At 41.4% G+C, this 21,053-nt stretch overlaps 1 protein-coding gene and 1 long non-coding RNA gene across 20 annotated transcripts in view; one reads left to right on the top strand and one right to left on the bottom strand.

Annotated features, from left to right (window-relative positions):
* The window catches only part of LOC128411761 (uncharacterized), a 36,875-nt gene that overhangs the window by 15,152 nt on the left and 670 nt on the right, over window positions 1–21,053 (top strand). For all 5 annotated transcript variants that reach the window (XR_008329903.1, XR_008329907.1, XR_008329906.1 and 2 more), the window contains one exon: window positions 20,092–20,155. This is a non-coding gene — a long non-coding RNA (uncharacterized LOC128411761). The remainder of the gene's footprint in view (window positions 1–20,091; window positions 20,156–21,053) is intronic.
* The window catches only part of INPP4A (inositol polyphosphate-4-phosphatase type I A), a 106,187-nt gene that overhangs the window by 2,785 nt on the left and 82,349 nt on the right, over window positions 1–21,053 (bottom strand). For 7 of the 15 annotated variants that reach the window (XM_053384138.1, XM_053384134.1, XM_053384140.1 and 4 more), the window contains 6 exons: window positions 20,202–20,325; window positions 17,969–18,095; window positions 15,580–15,720; window positions 14,149–14,246; window positions 10,830–10,942; window positions 8,932–9,086 (listed from right to left, as the gene is read on the bottom strand). In XM_053384138.1, the coding sequence (XP_053240113.1) occupies window positions 8,932–9,086; window positions 10,830–10,942; window positions 14,149–14,246; window positions 15,580–15,720; window positions 17,969–18,095; window positions 20,202–20,325 (758 nt within the window). Of the gene's footprint in view, window positions 1–6,091; window positions 6,740–8,931; window positions 9,087–10,829; window positions 10,943–12,224; window positions 12,306–14,148; window positions 14,247–15,579; window positions 15,721–17,968; window positions 18,096–20,201; window positions 20,326–21,053 lie in introns of those variants that run through there. The other 8 variants (XM_053384132.1, XM_053384135.1, XM_053384133.1 and 5 more) reach the window with 2 other exon arrangements.

The raw sequence follows: 21,053 nt of genomic DNA on the forward strand, positions 1-21,053 counted from the left end.
GGTGGCCAAAGTACTGGAGCCTCAGCTTCACGATCTGTCCTTCCAGTGAGCACTCAGGGCTGATTTCATTAAGAATGGATGCGTTTGATCTTCTTGCAGTCCATGGGACTCTCAAGAGTCTTCTCCAGCACCATAATTCAAAAGCATCAATTCTTCGGCGATCAGCCTTCTTTATGGTCCAGCTCTCACTTCCATACATCACTACTGGGAAAACCATGGCTTTAACTATACGGACCTTTGTTGGTAAGGTGACGTCTCTACTTCTCAAGATGCTGTCTAGGCCTGTCATTGCCCTTCTCCCAAGAAGCAGGCGTCTTTTAATTTCGTGGCTGCTGTCACCATCTGCAGTGATCATGGAGCCCAAGAAAGTAAAATCTCTCACTGCCTCCATTTCTTCCCCTTCTATTTGCCAGGAGGTGATGGGACCAGTGGCCATGATCTTCGTTTTTTTGATGTTGAGCCTCAGACCATATTTTGCGCTCTCCTCTTTCACCCTCATTAAAAGGTTCTTTAATTCCTCCTCACTTTCTGCCATCAAGGTTGTGTCATCTGCATATCTGAGGTTGTTGATATTTCTTCCGGCAATCTTAATTCCAGTTTGGGATTCATCCAGCCCAGCCTTTCGCATGATGAATTCTGCATATAAGTTAAATAAGCAGGGAGATAAAATACAGCCTTGTCGTACGCCTTTCCCAATTTTGAACCAATCAGTTGTTCCATATCCAGTTCTAACTGTAGCTTCTTGTCCCACATAGAGATTTCTCAGGAGACAGATGAGGTGATCAGGCACTCCCATTTCTTTAAGAACTTGCCATAGTTTGCTGTGGTTGACACAGTCAAAGGCTTTTGCATAGTCAATGAAGCAGAAGTAGATGTCTTTCTGGAACTCTCTAGCTTTCTCCATAATCCAGCGCATGTTTGCAATTTGGTCTCTGGTTCCTCTGCCTCTTCTAAATCCAGCTTGCACTTCTGGGAGTTCTCGATCCACGTACTGTTTGAGCCTTCCTTGTAGAATTTTAAGCATAACCTTGCTAGCGTGTGAAATGAGTGCAATTGTGCGGTAGTTGGAGCATTCTTTGGCACTGCCCTTCTTTGGGATTGGGATGTAGACTGATCTTCTCCAATCTTCTGGCCACTGCTGAGTTTTCCAAATTTGCTGGCATATTGAGTGTAGCACCTTAACAGCATCATCTTTTAAAATTTTAAATAGTTCAGCTGGAATACCATCACTTCCACTGGCCTTGTTATGTGCAGTGCTTTCTAAGGCCCATTTGACTTCACTCTCCAGGATGTCTGGCTCAAGGTCAGCAACCACACTACCTGGGGTGCACGAGACATCCATATCTTTCTGGTATAATTCCTCTGTGTATTCTTGCCACCTCTTCTTGAGTCCAGCTTAGCACATAACAATAAACCATGGTAAAAGGGAGAAGTGGGGATTTGCATGTGAAATTGTAGGAGATGATGGGGTCAATAATTCTGCTGACCTGCTCCTTAGCTATGGTTTAAAGTGGCAGAATAAAATCTATACTGGGCTGTTGGGGAACAGTCCTCTTTTGGTGTGATAATCATTGCTACAATAGGCTATCTTAACATTTACATTCGGGTTTTGAACTCTATTGCATTTCAATACAATATTTCTGAAATCTATTTAAAAGGCCATTATTTTTCATGAAACTGAAAGTGCTGAAAAATAGCTATGTAAGGAAGCACATCATTTTGGTACACATGAATTAACTTAGACCATCAAAAGAGAACTTTCTTTGGTTCCTTTGAATATAGAAGATAACAATGGAAAATGAAAATGGTTTCATGCTAGAGCATAAGTGTTAAACAAGGCACACAAACATAGGACTGATATATAATTATATTTTAAACAATTAAGGACAGCAACATTTAATATGCCCCTTGTTAAACTACAGCAGCATTGTTTCCAAGGTGGTGAGATTTTGAATTATAATAATTTATTCCACTATCAACATAAGGCAAGACCCAGACAAACAAGCTCTTTTGAAGTTCTCTTGATTTCAGTGGGCATATTAACAGCTGTTTAACTTTCATACTGAAATCTGCTCTATGGATTGTGCACACCTTGATATGAAACTGGGATTAACTGATTTCATTAGCTCAATTGTCATTGTATAATACACATTTTTATATGGCTTAATTTCACAAGTAAATGATTTTATTGTCCTTCCTCTAAAACAATGCATTGGGACTCTGAAGTACTTATTTTATCTGTAAAGGTAAAGGGACCCCTGACCATTAGGTCCAGTTGCAGACAACTCTGGGGTTGTGGCGCTCATCTCGCTTTACTGGCCGAGGGAGCCGGCATACAGCTTCCGGGTCTTGTGGCCAGCATGACTAAGCTGCTTCTGGCAAACCAGAGCAGCGCACGGAAATGCCGTTTACCTTCCCGCCAGAGTGGTACCTATTTATCTACTTGCACTGTGTGCTTTTGAACTGCTAGGTTGGCAGGAGCAGGAACCAAGCAACGGGAGCTCATCCCGTTGCGGGGATTTGAAAGCCCTAGGCTCTGTGGTTTAACCCACAGCGTCACACTATCTGTAGTGACTTTAATTTATACTTGAGTGTCACTTTGATTCATTTAAAAGCACAAAAGTATTCTAGGGTGTTAGATTTGTGGCAACAATTTGCACACATTTTGATTTAGCAGTCTTGCAGAGGGAGGGTATGTATAGATAGTCTGATTTTGTGCACCCAGCTTACTCTGTGTACACTGATTGAGGATGTGTTTATTATCTGAAACTCATTTGGTACCATCCTGAGCTCTTCTGGATTCACAAAGCTCTGCATATTTAAGAGCTACCCCATTATCTTCGGTGCTGCAGAAGGAGAAGGCAGGATAGCTAAGTCTTACAAATATTGACTAGCCCACCCCTGCCTATGTTAATCATTTGTGGCACACTGACAGCCTACAAGAAAAAAAAGTAAAACTGCTTCCTTGCCTGGTTGTAGTCAGCCTAACAACTGGCTACTTACCAAGAAGTGTGTGTGTGTTTTGAAATTATGGCTTCTGGGAAACACATATGACCCAGATAGACATTTTTGACCCTATGCATGTTTTTTTATTCTTGTTTGAGAGGCAAGACTCAATGCATGCAATGACAAGTTACAATGTATGTATGAAGCATTCCTCTGACAAGAAAGGCTTTAATGCTGCCGTGCGGTATGCTTACATTTCAGGGGGGTGGGGTGGATAATTATCTTGCAATGCATTCCTCACAAGACCTGTGGTTATATTGCCTGAGTAGTGTGGCTGCTGCTTCTGAGCAGATGAAACCTGCAACTGTAGAAACATTCTACAGTAATGTCTGTATAAAGCAGTCTCATGCATCAGGAGTATTTCCCACACCAACATCACTGGGTTGCATCCAATTTTCATCCTCCTCAGACCAGATCCACTGAAATTAGTAGATATGTCTACTTTAGGTCCACTAATTTCAATAGGTCTACTTTGAGTACATAAGAAGTGATTTTGATGTAGTGTGAAATAATGATGCCTGTTTACCCCAAGTCACATGACTGCTTCCTACAAATGTTACTGGAGCCAGGACAGGATTGAGCTACAGGAGCAGTAGCTCTCATGCTACTCTGGTAACATACAAACAGTCTATAATCAAGGCTACATCTGCTTCTTATACTAGTTGTCAAAATAAATGCAATCGAGACAACATATTTGTACCAGTGGGACATAGCACAATGGAACATGACAGTTAGAATTTGTCTCTAAGCCTACCTAACACCTTTTAAAATCTCAAATTTACAATGGCAGTCACATGCCTGTGGAACGGACTGCCACTAGGGCAGTGGGGTTTCATCTTCCTAATGATCCCATGCACCCCCCAAATCTGCTCTAGAGCTTCATAGACCTGAAGCAGAATTGGGGAGGGAATGGGGAGTGGAAGAGAAGGGGAATTCCATTTGTGCAATGTTGGCTGTTGCCTTTTAATTAAATTAATCCACAAAATTATAACTTTAATATTATAGCTATACAAGCTTTCTGAATGCTGATATGTGCATATTTGAACAATTAAATGTCATAACTGTAGCAATTACCGTATTTTTCGCTCGATAACACGCACCTGACCATAACACGCACATAGTTTTTAGAGGAGGAAAACAAGAAAAAAAAAATTCTGAATGAAACAGTGGATGTATCATTTTTGTGCTTCATGCTGCGGCCACAGACATGTGATTTGACGGTGAGTTTGGGGTAGCCCAATGCAAAGATCCTGAGGATCCATGTGGATCCATGCTTTGTAACCACGTTTTTGCACCATTGCAGCCCCAGGCAACAGTGGGTGCATGATTTTTTTGGTGCAGGCTGTAGCCATGGACATGCTATGTGATCTGATGGTGAATTTGGGGTGACCCAATGCAAAGATCCTGAGGATCCATCTGGATCCATGCTTTGTAACCACGTTTTTGCACCATTGCAGCCCCAGGCAACAGTGGGTGCGTGATTTTTTTGGTGCAGGCTGTAGCCATGGACATGCTATGTGATCTGATGGTGAATTTGGGGTGACCCAATGCAAAGATCCTGAGGATCCATGTGGATCCATGCTTTGTAACCACGTTTTTGCACCATTGCAGCCCCAGGAAACAGTGGGTGCGTGATTTTTTTGGTGCAGGCTGTAGCCATGGACATGCTATGTGATCTGATGGTGAATTTGGGGTGACCCAATGCAAAGATCCTGAGGATCCATGTGGATCCGTGCTTTGTAACCATGTTTTTGCAGCATTGCAGCCCTGTTTTTGCATCAGATCATTGCTATGTGATCTGATGGTGAATTTGGGGTGACTCAATGCAAAGATCCTGAGGATCCATGTGGATCCGTGATTGGAACCACGTTTTAAGTAGGGAGGGAAGGAAAAACATAGAAGCGACAAGGAGAGGGGTGTGCAGAGAAGCAGCTGGCTAAGAATGCAGGAGAGGGGTTTTACCGGAGGGAGGAAAGGAAGGCAAAAGTCCCCCCCCCACAAGCCAACCAGCTCTCTCTCTCCCCCCCCCCCAACCTGCATGTTGCCTTCGAGTCCCAGACGCACGCGCTGTTTTCCACTCTGCTTGCCTGGAGGGGAGGGGTTTTCTCTGCTCTTTGTTCCGTTTGAGCAAACACAGTAAGGAAACAGAAGCGGGTGGGCAGTAAGACCCTGAGGCAGAATGCAGGAAAGCAGCAGCTTCCTCTTTCCTCCCTTCTCCGGACGATTTGATATTTGCCTGATTTTTGCCTTCACTCGCGCTTGTCAGCTCCAGGGACCACACATTCGCTCAATAACACGCACAGACATTTCTCCTTACTTTTTAGGAGAAAAAATCTGCGTGTAATAGAGGGAAAAATACGGTAAGCATAATTCTCTGTTGTCCACTGAAGTATTAGAGTAATTTTCTGGGAACAGTTACTCAATTATGTTAGCATCTTTTAACTATTTTAAATTTATTTCATCTCTTCTAACTAAAACATTAACCATTAGCTGAAATATCTTATTAGTGCATCTTTTATGGCAATATTTAATGTCAGGATTAATTTACATATGATCACATTCACATACACTATAAAAATATTTTCCCGAAGATTTAAATAGAATTACAGATTATTTGTAAGCTGTTCTTTGCTACCCACTCTTCCCTTTTTGATACATTAAAAAAGTAGATATAGAAATAAACTGAAAGTACGGTATATTGCATGCAGTACACTGCAGTTCAAGTTGGTTCTTTTTTTAAAGTTGGTATAATTTGCTGCAACAGACTTAACTTTGCGGGGGGGGGGAAACAAGTACATGATTCTAAGCATGGATCGCTATAATTATTTAGAGCAGCCCTCACCAAGCTGGTGCCCTCTCCAGATGTTTTGGACTACAACTTCCATCAGCCCCCAACCAGCACAACCATGCTGGCAGGGGATGGTGAAACTGTAGTCCAAAACATCTGGAGGGCACCAAGTTGACAAACGCCATTTTAGAGGCTATGCCTAGAAATCAAAGTAGTAAGGTGCTGAGCATATTTGTTTAGCTAAACCTGTTACAAACCATCACTTTGTTTCTTCGCATATCACATAAATATGAAACGCAAGATTGACACACTTTAAGAATATACAAAAAAGATACAAATTCTTTTCTCTGGAATACAAGTTCCTTTCTCTGGAATACATGGAACATGTGAAACAAAACTGTGTGTATCTACAGAGAGAGAAAGTAAAGAGACTTCGGATTTGGATGCCTGAAAAATATTTGGTAAGAGAAACTAATCTTCAGGTTGGGTAAAATACCGAGGTAACAGGGCCGCTGTCAGACTATGTTACAAGCACTGAAAGCGTTAACAGTTTAAACGTTCGATACAATTCCTTTTCATAAAATAATCTGATGTGTATTTACAAGTTTAGTACAATAGAAACACAAAATTGTAAGGCATAATAATAATTATTATTCTTGGCAGACGATGCTATGAGACATTCTTTGACAAATAGGTACCAGGTGGCAATAAATATTCTGGCACTTCATTGAAATTTTTGCTTCTGTTTGCTTTTAAACTCATCTTCACTTGCAACGTAATTTAGCCACCAAGTAGGCAATGCTCAGAAATAGCCACACAATCAGTAAATTGGGGCTTAGAGCTAGTAAAGGAATAGAGTAGAGAAGATTGGGGTCTAGCCTGAAATCCCGGATGGGCACCAGGCCACACAAGTTCTTCTGCGTGACTACCTCCCGTGTTCCAATACTGTGAAAAGGAAGAAGTTCGGGGAGAAAGGAAAGTAAAGAAAGAAACACACACAGACATGCAATGGTCGTACCAAAAGGAAATAAAAGTGGCAAAATAAAACAGAATCAAATCAAAAAGAGGAGAAAAAGAAACACCAAAGAAGCCACAACAGAAAATAGAACGTGTTAGGTTAAAGAATAGGGAGGTGTGCCAATTTTAAATCATAATAATAATAATAATAAAAGGCACAATTACAGAATAAAGGAGAGAGAAAGAGAATAAAAAGAGAAAATAAGAAAGAATACTGTAATCTACTGAAAATAAATACATGTAGGTTGAACAAGAATGGTTTTCCATGTTCATTTTCTCATTTGGCCAAGCAATGTTTCCATGCTGCTCTGCCATGCTTCCACATGCTGCAAAGGAAGGGAGCTCTGAAAAGCAAAACTGAACATGAATAACCATTATAGCATTTGACCCTTTCAAAAATTCTTCAATGTGAGTTGTACCATATTAGTTCAATAACCTAGCTATTAAAGGTATCGGTGTTAAAAATTACTTAGCTCCAAAGTAGGTTAGTTTAAAAAATGATTTTTAAAAAGTCATCAAACAAACAAAAATCCACCATAATGAGCCAGGCAAATTGGCCTCCTACTCAGTGAACAACACCAGCGCAAGGCTGGTTCAGGGAAGGTGGCATAAGCAGCACCCCAGACAGTCGCCCTGGAAAGCCCCCTCATGCTATGCCCCTGACTACCTCTGTCCAATTTCTGAGGATTCCTCCTTCCACCTCAGTCCCCTGCACCACAGCATATCAACCCTTATGTGAAGCTCTTCATGGGGCTCTTGAAGGAAGGATGGGAGTGGGGTGATAACCTTCCAATTTACACCCTTCTCCTAGCATTTCTCTGGGTCCAGCCCTAATGTTGTTGTTTTCCTAAATGTTAAATGCACTTAACATAAATGGCATGGCTTTTCTCTCCCAAACCAGAAGTGGGTAAACAGGTGCATTCAATGAGACTTTAAAATGATAAACAATGACTATATTGTACCCACTTTTATTAAAAATGTCCAGATCTATTAAAAATGTAGTTAGTATTATCAGAAGGACACCAATTATGAGGCAGGGAATACATTTGAGCATATATATTTCTAGCTCTTTCTCTCTTATATATGTTAATGTTTTCATAACCAGGATGCTGGTTTAATCATAGCCCAGGTTTAAGGTGATTCCCCTTTATGGAATCATACGCTTTACATAAAAGACTCCATGGCAAAATCAGAAAGCAATATTGCTGAAGTGAAAAGGTAACATAAAAAGTAGACCATTGAAGATTTAGAAAGGATCAAATAGCAAAAACATACAGAAAGGATAAGAGAATTGAACACTTTTGAGAATTTGGTGAGAAGACACACAGTACAGTACATTCAGCGAAAGTGAATGTTGAGAACAGGACTCCACGGTAGTGCTGAAAACACCAATAAAGACTAAAACTGGATTTCTTATCCTTTCTTTTTTGGTATGTAAAATTGGAGCTTTCGAGTAGTGCTTGAAACAATGTATTGAACAGTAAACAGATTCTTTACATTTAAAAAACAAGAGAATTTTCAAGTATGTCTGCAGCTTCAGAAAACAGGAGTTAAACTGATATGACCACAGAACATTGACAGGTTGTGATGGGTTCTGATTGCTGCATCATGAAACATTCAAAATGACAATTTGCTGCAGAAGCAAACTGTATTGCTTGAGGAATAAGCATAGCAAAACAATGCAACCTGCAGATGTGTATCCTTCACAAAACAGGTAAACCATACAGATCACCTCTAAGCAAAAATGGCAAGACGACAACTGAGGCAATCCTACAATTACAAAGCTTTCAAATTGGTAGAGCAGAAAAGACTGCACCCTGTGCAATACTTTCTTTACATCTCAGTTATTCAATAAACTGCTGAAAACTATACAAAGTATTTTCCTCTTTTAGGAGATTTTTAAAAATATACACATACAAATATGACAGCTCTCTTTATAGCAAAAAATACTGAGTGAGGTCCAAAGTACTTCAGGAAACTGTAGGCTGTGCAATTTATCTTTCTTGATAGTTATATTTGTTATATAACTATCCCCATCAAAGATGGTTGAAAACCACCCATCTGCAGTTTACATGGCTCCAGGGTTAGGAACAAGAGGCCAGCGAGCAGACGGTCCTTACCTTCTCATGCATTCCAGAGCTTGTGTGAAGACCTGTGGGGCCATTCCATGTTCATGCTGCAATATTAGACACTGCTCTAGAGTCACTGACATGGCAGTCCTATCCTTGGCACTTTTACAGCTTGTAAACCGAACACCATTGAGTCTGCGGCAAATCTAGAAAAGGACACTATCTATTAGCTTCATTGTAATGCTTCAGTGTACAGTGGTGCCCCGCAAGACGAAATTAATTTGTTCCACGAGTTTTTTCTTCTTGCGAGTTTTTTGTCTTGCGAAGCACGGTTTCCCATAGGAATGCATTGAAAATCAATTAATGCGTTCCTATGGAGACCGCCTTCAGACCAGGTCCGGGGACAGTCTGTCCCCGGACCTCTTCTGAAGGCAGGCCGGGGGAGAACGGCAAGCTCCGGGGACAGAGGTGAAGGGGCAGCGCTCCTTCGCCTCTTTCCTCGAACCTCTTCTGTAGGCAGGCGGGGGGAGAACGGCTTTTCTTCCCACTGCCAGCCTTCAGAAGGCTGTTCTGAAGGCTGGCGGTGGGAAGAAAAGCCCTTCTCCCCCCACCGGACTTCAAAAGAGCTGCGGGAAGTCCGGCGGGGGTCCAAGGGATTCCCTCCCAGCCGCCCGCGTTTAAAAGCACTCCGGGGAAAGCAACAAAGCGTGCCGCGCTTTGCTGCTTTCCCTGGAGTGCTTTTAAACGCGGGCGGCTGGGAGGGAATCCCTTGGACCCCCGCCGGACTTCAAAAGAGCTCCGGGAAGTCCGGCCGGGGTCCAAGGGATTCCCTCCCAGCCCGCCCCGCTCCGCTGAAGTTTAGAGGGAGCCTGTGGGGGAAAACTCAAAAAAAAAAATTGTTTTGCGAGAAAGGCCCATAGGAAAATTTGTCTTGCAAAGCGGCTAAAAAATCAGAAAACCCTTTTGTCTTGCGCGTTTTTCGTTTAGCGAGGCATTCGTCTTGCGGGGTACCACTGTAATGTAATATCCCCACATTTGGGAGCAATAAGGGGACCCAAGGCTGGGAAAGGTTGCCTTTAGACGGTGAAGGGGACCATGTGGCCCTCCAGTTATTATTGGGCTAAAACTCCCATTAGCCTCAGCCACCCTGGGCATTGGTCAAGGATGACCAATTCACTATACACCTTTAGGTGCCAGGCAAAAATGTTCCTCTTCAATCAGGCCTTTGGCTGATTGACATTCAATGCCCTTGTAAAATGTGTTGGTGGAATTATTAAATTGTTTTTTATTTTGATAGTGTATTTCATGTTTTTATGTTGTGATTTTATCCTGTCAGCTGCCCTGATACAAATTTTAATAATAATAATGAAGAAACACTAGTCCAGCAACTTCGAAAGAATCACAGATACCCCATTTCAGAATTAGGTGGGCTATATACCAGCAGGTGAAGAGAAAACAAAGTGGCATTTACTAGTATCTCAGTGCTGTAAATGAATTTTGGAGGTTGTCCACCTCTGCTCATTTTGCCTGGATGTTTCTGTCCTCTTATCCTACTGCAATGGCACACTGACAAATAAATATCACATAGCAAACATGGTGGTACACAGGAGATTCTGCCAGTAGGCATGGGTTTTCATGGCCATGCACCCTGGGAAGGAAAGCGATCAGCCTTTGCAAGGACAATGGACTTAGTAAGGCTACAAACCATCCCATCCTCCAAATGAGCAACATGTAATTCCCTTCCCCCTTCAACATCCTTGGAGACCTGACCCATCTTCCTGGACAAGCCACCAACCTTACTCCATGCTGCACAGCAAGCCAGCAGTAGCTCATAAAGGGTGGGCAGAGGCAGTGGTGTCATTACAGCAGGGCAGTTAAAAGGTAAACATGGTGACCTGCACAAACATCACATATCCATCAAATGTTTGTAGAATAAGAATAATAAATACCTCAGCAGCTTGCCAAAGAATATCAACATTCTTATTTTTCCTTGCATGTACATTCTGTCCAAGAAACCGTAACAGTTCAGGCAGGCACGTTTGACTACGAGATCGAGGTAGACCTTAAATGAAATAAAGAAAGTGTAAGCATTCCCCATTCTCTGTGGTCAGACATGAGAGAAAAGTTTATCAGCACATGCAGCTTTATTCAGGCTGAACTATACATTTGATCCCTTTCTCCTATTTTTGTGCAGTACCTTAGAAATTTTGTAGAAATGAGCACCCTGAGCTAAATTTGTCACTGAACAGTGGGGTCTCATGGCATTTTGTACTCCAGGAATTTAGAATCTGTATACTAATCTGGGAAACTAGATCAAGAAACTGTCCACATGTCACATATTAAAAATTGTCATTTGTTTCGGTTCGGGCTACACTATGTGATCAGCTAAAAAATCTGTTGAATTGACTAAAAAGCACCCCTAATTAATCAGTCAGCAGATTTTTTTTCAAAAATAGATTTTTAATGCAAGTACTTAGGAAAGCTGCAAACAGCAAGCACCTTTTATAAGTTGCCTGCCACAATGCATGTTGTAAGTATGCCTCTTGGTTCAGAAGTATTGTTTCACCCGCATGCAAATTTATATTGAAAGACTAAGCTTCATATGATAAGTGATCACCATTTCCTTAGAAAGCAATCCTATAGACCCTGGAAGAGTTACAGGATAGAGCAAATCTGTCTCTCCTTGAGTAGAGAGGGAGGGTCACAGGCAGAGAAGATCATCTGCCCTTGCAAGTCTCTCCATTGTGGATCAATGGGAAGGGGTGGGGGGAAAGACACCAAGCTGACAAGGAAGAAAAACACCAGAAAGAGCCACTCTACCATCTTCTGTGCTGCTGGCACAAGCCCAGTAAGGCTTTGGCTCTGGCAGTTTCTCCTCCTGGAATTTACACTTCCCAGTCCATCTGCCCTTCTCCCTTTGGAATGGTCTATTAATCAGGTTCCTTGAAACTTATGAAGACCATATGGATGCCTTTTAAAAGGATTAGACAAATTCATGGAGGATATAACACTATCAGTGGCTAGTAGCTATGATGGTTATGCTCTGCAGTCAGAGGCAGTATACTGCTGAATACCAATTGCCAGAATTGACAGGAGGGGAGAGTGCTCTTGTGCTCAGGTCCTCCTTGTGGGTTTTCCACAGGCATCTGGTTGGCCACCATGAGAACAAGATGCTGGACTAGCTGGGCCACTGGCCGGATCCAGCAGCCTCTTTTGGAGGAGTAGCCAAGAGGGAATGGGGCCTTTGGGCCAAAAAACAGATCCACACCCCTTTGGTTCTATTTTAAACAGCAAATATATTCCTTTGCTATAACTAACTCAATGGTAGAATCTAGAAAACATACCTGTACTTGGTCCTGCTAATAACAATTCAACCTCAGTTGTCTCAGCTTCTTCTCTTAATTGGCTCTTGGGACATGGCCTCACTTGAATATATTGAAAAACCATCTCATTTCACTCTTATCTGCTCTTTCATTGCAAGACATAGCTATATTATTCTCTATTAAGGTGCTCCCAGGTGGACCTTTATGGTGGAACCAATACCACTTGTGCACACAAGTTCTTCACACACCCCATATTACATCATCGTAATCAAAATGCCAGTGTCATATTTTTATACAGTTAATCATAATTTCCTCTTACTGTGGAAGAACCCTTAAATAAAAATATCAATTACGCATTCACTATCACTGGTCATGTGGAAGTTTGTTAGTACTTTCTTTGGGTGGATGATTTGTAACGTGCATCAGAGGGTACTCCCTGTTGCCACACCCCTACTCCCATTTGCTCCTCAGCTGGACCTATTTTGTTTCTGGCAGTTCTGGCAGGAGGCCTGTTTCCACTGATTACTACATGCTGAAGGCATGTAGGAATTTCAACAATCTAGGTGGGTAGAGCTAGCATCTCAATATGTGTAGCTGATCACCTAGGAGACACCTACGTACAACATTACTTCTTTAAAAATAATAATATGGATGTTTTCCACAAGATCTCTATCAGAATTTCAGTACAGCTAAATAGCTATTTTGCACAAAACTTCTGTATTGGGTTTTTTTTGTAGGGAAATAGGTGTTGCCCCCCACAAAGTGACAAGCCACCATCTTGCTCATTGTGAATCATGATAACTAGGGCCTGGTACTGATGGCTCAATCCTCCTTTACTGTGCTTGCCACAAACATATCTTGACTATTATATAATATTCCCCCATTTAATTTTTGTCCCCCCCCCCCTTTCTTTTCAAATTTGAATGTCCAATTGAATCTTATTAATTACCAATATGTGATTGCTCTCCATGATATAATTTAAGTTCAGGGACAGAAAAATACTAAATTCTCTTACGGGTTTATCAGATGATGACTACCAAATTGCTTCTGTATACTCACATTTTAAACAGAATCTTATAACTCAGTTTTCATCATGCTAATTTTATACTCCAGTACTTCTACTTTATTTTATATATTTATATATATATATATATATATATATGAGAGAGATCATGCTGTTGAGCAAATTGGTTCTGTTATACTAGGCATAATATTATCTGTGCAGATTGCGTTGCGTCCGCTTCATGTTGCATCTTTTTGCGTTACGTCCTGCTGTAACCCGGAAGTACCGGAACGGGTTACTTCCGGGTTTTGCCGCATGTGCAGAAGCACTAAATTGCTCCACGCACTTGCGCAGACACAGCACTTCGAGTTGTGGGCATTTCGCGTTATGAACGGGCCTCTGGAACAGATCCCGTCCGTAACACGAGGTACCACTGTACTACTGCCAGGCTAAAAATGAAGATGACAAAAAGTGTTAAAGATAAAAGGCCTAACTGTCTCTCTTCAAAAGTATATCTATATAAAAATGTCCTTTTATTTACATATTTATTTATTTAGCCTTTGCATCTTTATAGGAAAGGCATGATCTAATGGCCAAATTTATCTCCAGTATAAATTCCTCCAAACAGTGTCACTTTGTCAGATACTTTTGAGAATCTAAAAAGGACAACTGCTTTCATTGGAGCGGGGAGGGCTGATTTTACATTCCCCATAGATCAGTGCGTCACCGGGGAGAGGCTGTTGAGAGGAAAGCAGCGGGTGGCAGTTGTGTGAGAGTTTGCACTCCTTGTCACCAAGTTCCTTTTGCTCTTAAAATCATCTCCTGCCCCAACCCTTCATTTTATCTATGATTGGTTTATGGATTACTATAGTGAGTGACTGTGGCCGTTGTTTAACTTAAATTTAAGCATATTAGATATGAATATTTCTTAGGCACACTTACAGTCTTCAGGCAAAACTTCTTTGAACTGCTCGAAGTAGGAATTCAACCGCACTAAGCTTTCCATGTTAATCACTTCTTGTAAAGAGGTGTCTCCAAACCTTTAAAAATCAAAGGAACCACCTTAGCACAAATAAGGTTTCTCTCTCTCATTCACACACATCCTTTCCAAACAAACAAAGCTAGGAGAACAGCTTCAAGATTTAATGCTGAAAATGTTATTATAAGACTCTCCTTAAGCATATGGCAGACAGTGTGTAAACTACAAATGATTACTCAAATTTAGGTACTAATGAAGAGGGGTGATAGGACTAAATTATCAAGGGTACAGCTTATCAACTTAACAACTTACAGCTACTTTTGCATAAACGAGGCATGTCCAAAGTCCGTTTCGGGGGCCTAATTCAGCCCTCATGCATGTTCAGATCATCAAATCTGGCCCTCTTTGAAAAAAGTTTGGGCACCCCTGGACAGAGCCAAAGACCAAGGCTTGTCTGAAGCAAACCATAGTTAACAATAACCACAGTGTGCCAGTTCTGGCAATATGGCATTCTGTGCTTAAGGGAAGCTTTCAAATTCCTTTCAGCTGTGCTGGAGAAGTGAAGATGGGTAAAGGTAAAGGGACCCCTGACCATTAGATCCAGTCGTGGCCGACTCTGGGGTTGCGGCGCTCATCTCGCTTTATTGGCCGAGGGAGCCGTGCCGGCGTACAGCTTCCGGGTTATGTGGCGAACCAGAGCAGCGCACGAAAACACCGTTTACCTTCCCACCGGAGCGGTACCTGTTTATCTACTTGCACTTTGACATGCTTTCAAACTGCTAGGTTGGCAGGAGATTCGAAACGCCGACCTTCTGATCGGCAAGTCCTAGGCTCTGTGGTTGAACCCACAGCGCCACCCGTGTATGGCTCATTTACATCACACTAAACCATCCCAAACTCTTACATTCTAAGGGCCATCAAAGCAACCACATTGGCACAATAGTTAAGGCAATTTAAATATGACAAGCATTGGATGCTATTGCAGCAAAGTAACCCATGAGAACAGGACTCTGATTAAGTCAAAAGATAGTAAAATACCTTATATATTATGCAGCAGATGATACATAAAAACATAATACAACATGTACTGTGTTTTTATATATGTGCTGGAAGCTGCCCAGGGTGGCTGGGGAAACCCAGCCAGATGAGTGGGGTATAAATAATAAAATTATTGTTGTTGTTACTATGAAAGTGAACAACCACCTGAGCAACTGAAATAAGCCAATGTTTTAAACTTGGTGTCGCCCAACCTATTCCTGAGCCATTATTTGGATAACCAAGCTGTAGGGAACTGGATTTTACTAGTAAATTAACTTAATATAGTCCCAGGAGGACTGTTGATTTAATCTAACTTTGGTTAAGTGTGATATGTTTTAAAAATAGAATATATATACTTCTCTGCTAAGGTTTGTTGTTCATTTATCCCCACATTGAAGAGAACAGGCTGAACTCTCAGTAACATGCCACTCTGAATTTCACGGGGCAGTGCATCAAACAAGGTGCTTGGCAGCGGAATTCTCACATTGAACCCATCCCTAAATCAGGGCAAGAAAAAATGAAGTTAAACAAGCAATGCAAATCATAAAGCATTTAAAAAGAACATCCTTTTGAGGCTGAGGAATGTGGTCTGCACAGGAACTTGCAAGTCTACTCAGAAATCATTATTAATTTATTATTATTATTATTATTATTATTATTATTATTATTATTATTATTATTATTTCCCTATACCCGGCGGTCTCAGGGCAGTTCTGTATCTACTGTATGTTCAATTTGTCTTTTCTTGCCCTGCCAAACAGCTTTTTGTAAAGGCTGTTACTGTATTTCTTTCATCACTCAAGAATTAATGCACCTCAGGGAAAGTAAATGGGTTTTCAGGGTGCCTCACAGAAAATTAAAGACTTGGTACAACTTTGTGTGACAACTGAATTTATGATTGGTGATTCTTAACATGTAGGTGAGGAGTAAAACTCAAATGGGCTCAGCTGGTCTCCTCATAATGTTCTCTCTTATACCATCAGTGAAGCCCATCTTCCGTCAGTCCTGTTTCTAGAATAAGTGGATTTAGCTCAAAGAAGAAAAACTTCAACTTATTCTGTGGATGCTGTGATTCCTGTACTCCCCCATGGACTCCCCTAAAGGAAGATTGCTTGGAACATAGGAAGTTGTCTTATACCACATCAGGCCATTGCTCAGTATTGTCTATGCTGATTGGTGGCAGCTCTCCAAGGCTTAAGGCAACATTCCTAGCCCTACCTGGTGGTGATGAGGATTGAACCTGGGACATTCTGCATATAAAGCAAATGCTCCAACCACTGAGCTCTGGCCTACCCCTAAGCCACAGCTGATATTACCGTATTTTTCACTTTATAACATGCACCCGACCATAACACGCACGTAGTTTTTAGAGGAGGAAAATCCGTAGGCATGCCACCCGTAGGCATTCCCTCCATAACATGCACAGACATTTCCCCTTACTTTCTAGGAGGAAAAAAGTGAGTGTTATGGTGCAAAAAATACGGTACATCTCTACAAGCACCATCCTTTAGACAGGTTCTGAACTTTAATTACAAGTCCAAGAGTAAAGTCTGCATATCAGGCCATAATAGTGAAGGAAAATCTTTATGCAGATGTGAACTGTACTGAGCTGAAGACAGAATTCAAATAGTTAGGTGCAAAGCTAACTAGATTCCCCACCCGGACACTTCCTGAATATAGATGGATGACGGAGCAGAATCACAAACACAGGCTCTCCTGATCTGTGTGCTCTTATTTTAAGATCAGAATAGAGGTCCTGCTCATATAACTGTATGTGCATTGGGTTCTCTTCATGTGATCAGGAACCCTAAAAGCAGGGGTTCTGATAGTATTTAGAGCAGATCTTTCCAAATTGTGTGTCTTCAGTGTGTAGGTATGCCGTGCGAGTTAGTTTAACCTCTGTTTGCTACTAAAACTGAATTACCTTGTTGCCAATTTGTGCATGTCTAAAAAGTATGTCACCAACATGAAATGTATGGAAAGCTCTGATTTAGAGGGCAATAATAATAGTTGACTTTTGTATAGCACTTTCAAATGTTCAAAGCGCTTTACCTGCATTATCCAGCTGTAATCCTAACAGCTACCCTGTAAGGTAAGTTATGTATAGCTATACACGTAGGGCCTCTATGCTTACCTTTAAAAAAGAGAAATGTATATGCATAGAACAAGAGTGGGACTTGCTCCCGCCACCTTTCCCCATAGTTATTCTATATTGATTAGTCACCCAAAGAAGGCTAATGTCTTCCACTTTCAGGGAATGGAACAGAAAGGAATTTTTTTTAGACCACACCTGCAGTATTTTGAGTGAAAAGAGACCAATCACAAAGGAAAGAACAAAATAATTGCATTCTGGAGTAGGAAATGGCCCCTTCATATTCTTATCAATATGAACGTTCTGTGCCCATGTTGAAAAACTTGACTTTTCTCCTCAAAATAATACTAAGCAGGTCAGTTTTGTGTCACACTTTGTATATCTTGTTAACAAATATATGGGTTAAACACCACACCAAAGATCATCTCTGAGATTTTTTTTTTAAAAATAATGGAAATATAGCCTAATTTAGTTAAGCAGGTCAAGGTTAAAGGTTTAGGGCCATTCCATAAAACCAGCTCAAAGTATTTCTATATTGGATCACTATGCATTTGCCCAGGTCTTTACTTTTCTCTGTGCCATTCAAGTGTCCTAGCTGAAGCGAAACTTGCTTTCACTTCTCTTTCCCCATTCCCCTGCCCCTTTTTTTTTACCGATTTCCTGTAATGACTGGTAGCATGTCAGCAGATGCATTTGATGTGGCCTGAGTTACTTTAAACGTTACATTCCTCAAGTCCATTATCCCAACACTCATATCCTCTAGCATTGCCAGCTCTTCACCTAAACAGAGAAAAGATGAATGGGATTATAAGTAGTCATACTTCAAATATATATAAAAAAGCTATTGCCAACTGACTTGAATTCAGACACCCTAGTATTAAAAAGAAAATGTGTTGTGTAACATATGTGATTTCCTGATTTTACACAACCCCACGTAAAATGACTCTTGTTACACTCCTGAATCCTCTCGACCTCAGCTGGGTTGCAAAAATTAATACACTTTAATTACAGGTTGAAAATTTGCCGCATGTGTTTCACTGAAGACAGAAAACATAAGCAATCAATGCATTTACAGATGTGCCCATATACTTAAATGTTCAGCTCACAAAATTGTGGCTCATCAAAATAATAATTTGGCAGACATGGTTTTTAAGCATGAAATTTTGGCAGAAACACAAAAAACAGGGAAATTTAAGCTTTACAATTTTGTGAAATAAATTTTGAGTTTGAAATTTTATTTTGAAAGTGTCTTTTAACAAATGAGATCTTAACATTCTGATGCTAGCCACCTTTATTCATTCTAGTAATCTTAATTGGTTTCAATTGAACTTGATACTTTGTACCTTATTTTTTACCAGTCACGGGGCCCATTTGTGCAATGACTTCCCATCTGATGCAACAGTAATCTCATTTAGGCATCTAATATAAGTTCAATAGTTCTCTGAAGCTTTTGCAATACTATTGCAATAACTGTTTAACGTGTTTTACCTGGACTTGTAGATGCCAATGAATTTATTATTTCACTGTATTTTTAGTGATTTTTTTTTGTTATGAATCCCCTGATATTTTTATGAAAGGGGGTATAAAAAATACTTTAAATAAATAAAATTTAACAACTCTATAAACAACAGCCTTTATAACTTGGGAATTGTAGAGAAAAGCAATTCGGGAGAATACTCATTTGAATTATTGCAAAAAATATATATAGTTTGGACAATTTGCTCAAGAACACCCCCCAAATATGTGTGTGTGTTTTGCTTTAGTTCTGTGTTCAAAGTATTACAAATAGGTACTGTATTTTTCGCCCCATAGGACGCACCTAGTTTTTTGGGGGGGAAATAAAGGAAGAAATTTTTATTCCCCCCCCCCAGGTGCTCTGTGCTAATCCCGAAGCTTGGGGCGTGCGGAGTTCAGCGCGCCCCAAGCTTCTGGGTGCCGACAAGGTCTCCGCTAGCCGTGGGAGAGCCGCGCGGCTCTCCCACGGCTAGCTGAGTGCTGCACTAATCCCGAAGCTTGGGGCGTGTGGAGCTCAGCGCGCCCCAAGCTTCTGGCTGCCAGCAAGGTCTCCGCTAGCCTTGGGATAGCCGCGCGGCTCTCCCAAGGCTAGCGGAGCGCTGCGCTAATCCCGAAGCTTGGGGCGTGCGGAGCTCAGCGCGCCCCAAGCTTCTGGGTGCAGGCAAGCTCTCCGCTAGCCCTGGGAGAGCTGGGTCTCCCACGGCTAGCAGATAGCTTCCTGAAGCCTGGAGAGCGAGAGGGGTCGGTGCGCAACGACCCCCCTTGCTCTCCAGGCTTCAGCGAAAGCCTGCATTCGCCCCATAGGACGCACACACATTTCCCCTTCATTTTTGGAGGGGGAAAAGTGCGTCTTATGGGGCGAAAAATACGGTATTTTCAATGTGTCCTTGTGAATCTGGTGTACTCTTCAACCTTAATGTCTAAACTCCTTTTAGGGGGGGGCAGAGGAAGGATGGTAACAAGTAAAACATAGTTGTACTTTTAAGGAAGGACACAATCATAAGCATGCCCAGCAGTGTTTCTTTTTAAACTTGAAGAGTAGGCAACCTTTTTGAAAATTTCCACCATTTCAAAACTGATTTCTGATGTGGTATAATCGATACCTACTATATATAGTTGCTTCATAAAAACCAAAAGCTGGTTGCTGGGTATTCTGTATTTCAACCAAGGTCATCACACATCTATTTTCAGTTACACAATATTGTATGTACCAAATACCACATTACAACATAGTTTTGTTTTAAACTTCTTTTTGTTGCAGATCAACAAGACATTTCTAACCCTCTGCATGCACCTTGCCAACACTCTGCAGTGAATGAAGTTCAGTAAGTCGTAAAAGGATATGACATGCTTGCCCCAGCCAGTTTTTACCATAAGTGCTCAGAAGGCTTTCAAACTGTGCCAGCAGACCAATGGTGTAGAGCTGCCTCAGAAATCCATTATCATGCAGGCAGTTCCTCAGCTTGATAATGAAGCCACAGATAAGGGCTGTGAGCTGTGTAAGAGAATAGAGAAATGAAGTAACCGAAGACTTATGAAGAGACCTTCCAAAACCCTCATGCCAGAGGTAGGACACCAGTGACCCACTCCCTAATTTTAAAGAAGGATCTGTATACCTAACTTCATTGGCTCCTTTTAATGTGCTTTAAATAAGATGGTTAAAAAAAAACTTTTGAGGATGGAATATAGACACCTCAGGAGTCCTATATTTATTTAGAAACAGAAGCTCTGCTTGGCAAGAAATTTCTCCCCCCGCCCAGGTCAAAATGCCCAAAGGATGCTGAAATAAATAGATGTGTTTCTACATTTTAAGCAGAGTACTAATAGAGTTATGTAATAATGCTATACCACATTGGAGACAGGGAGAACTAATGTTGGATGTACCAGCACTGCCACATCTGCCCTAAATGCACCCCCCTTTTTTTACTATGCATCCCAGGTGAAGCACTGTTCCTATTTTAACTTTGTGAAGAAAACTTGAGGGGTTTTTTAAAAAAAATATGGTGTGCACGAACATGCAAAACAATGCACCAGTTTCCCTGCCATGCTCTCCCACCCCCACTAATGACCAATCCAAATAGCAATTGCTGCATATCGTGTTTGGCTTTTGTAAAAGTATAAAGGGACCCCTGACCGTTAGGTCCAGTCACGGACGACTCTGGGGTTGCGGCGCTCATCTCGCTTTATTAGTTGAGGGAGCCGGCGTACAGCTTCTGGGTCATG

The sequence above is a fragment of the Podarcis raffonei genome, chromosome 4, assembly GCF_027172205.1.
Source record: "Podarcis raffonei isolate rPodRaf1 chromosome 4, rPodRaf1.pri, whole genome shotgun sequence".
Classification (NCBI taxonomy): Eukaryota; Metazoa; Chordata; class Lepidosauria; order Squamata; family Lacertidae; genus Podarcis; species Podarcis raffonei.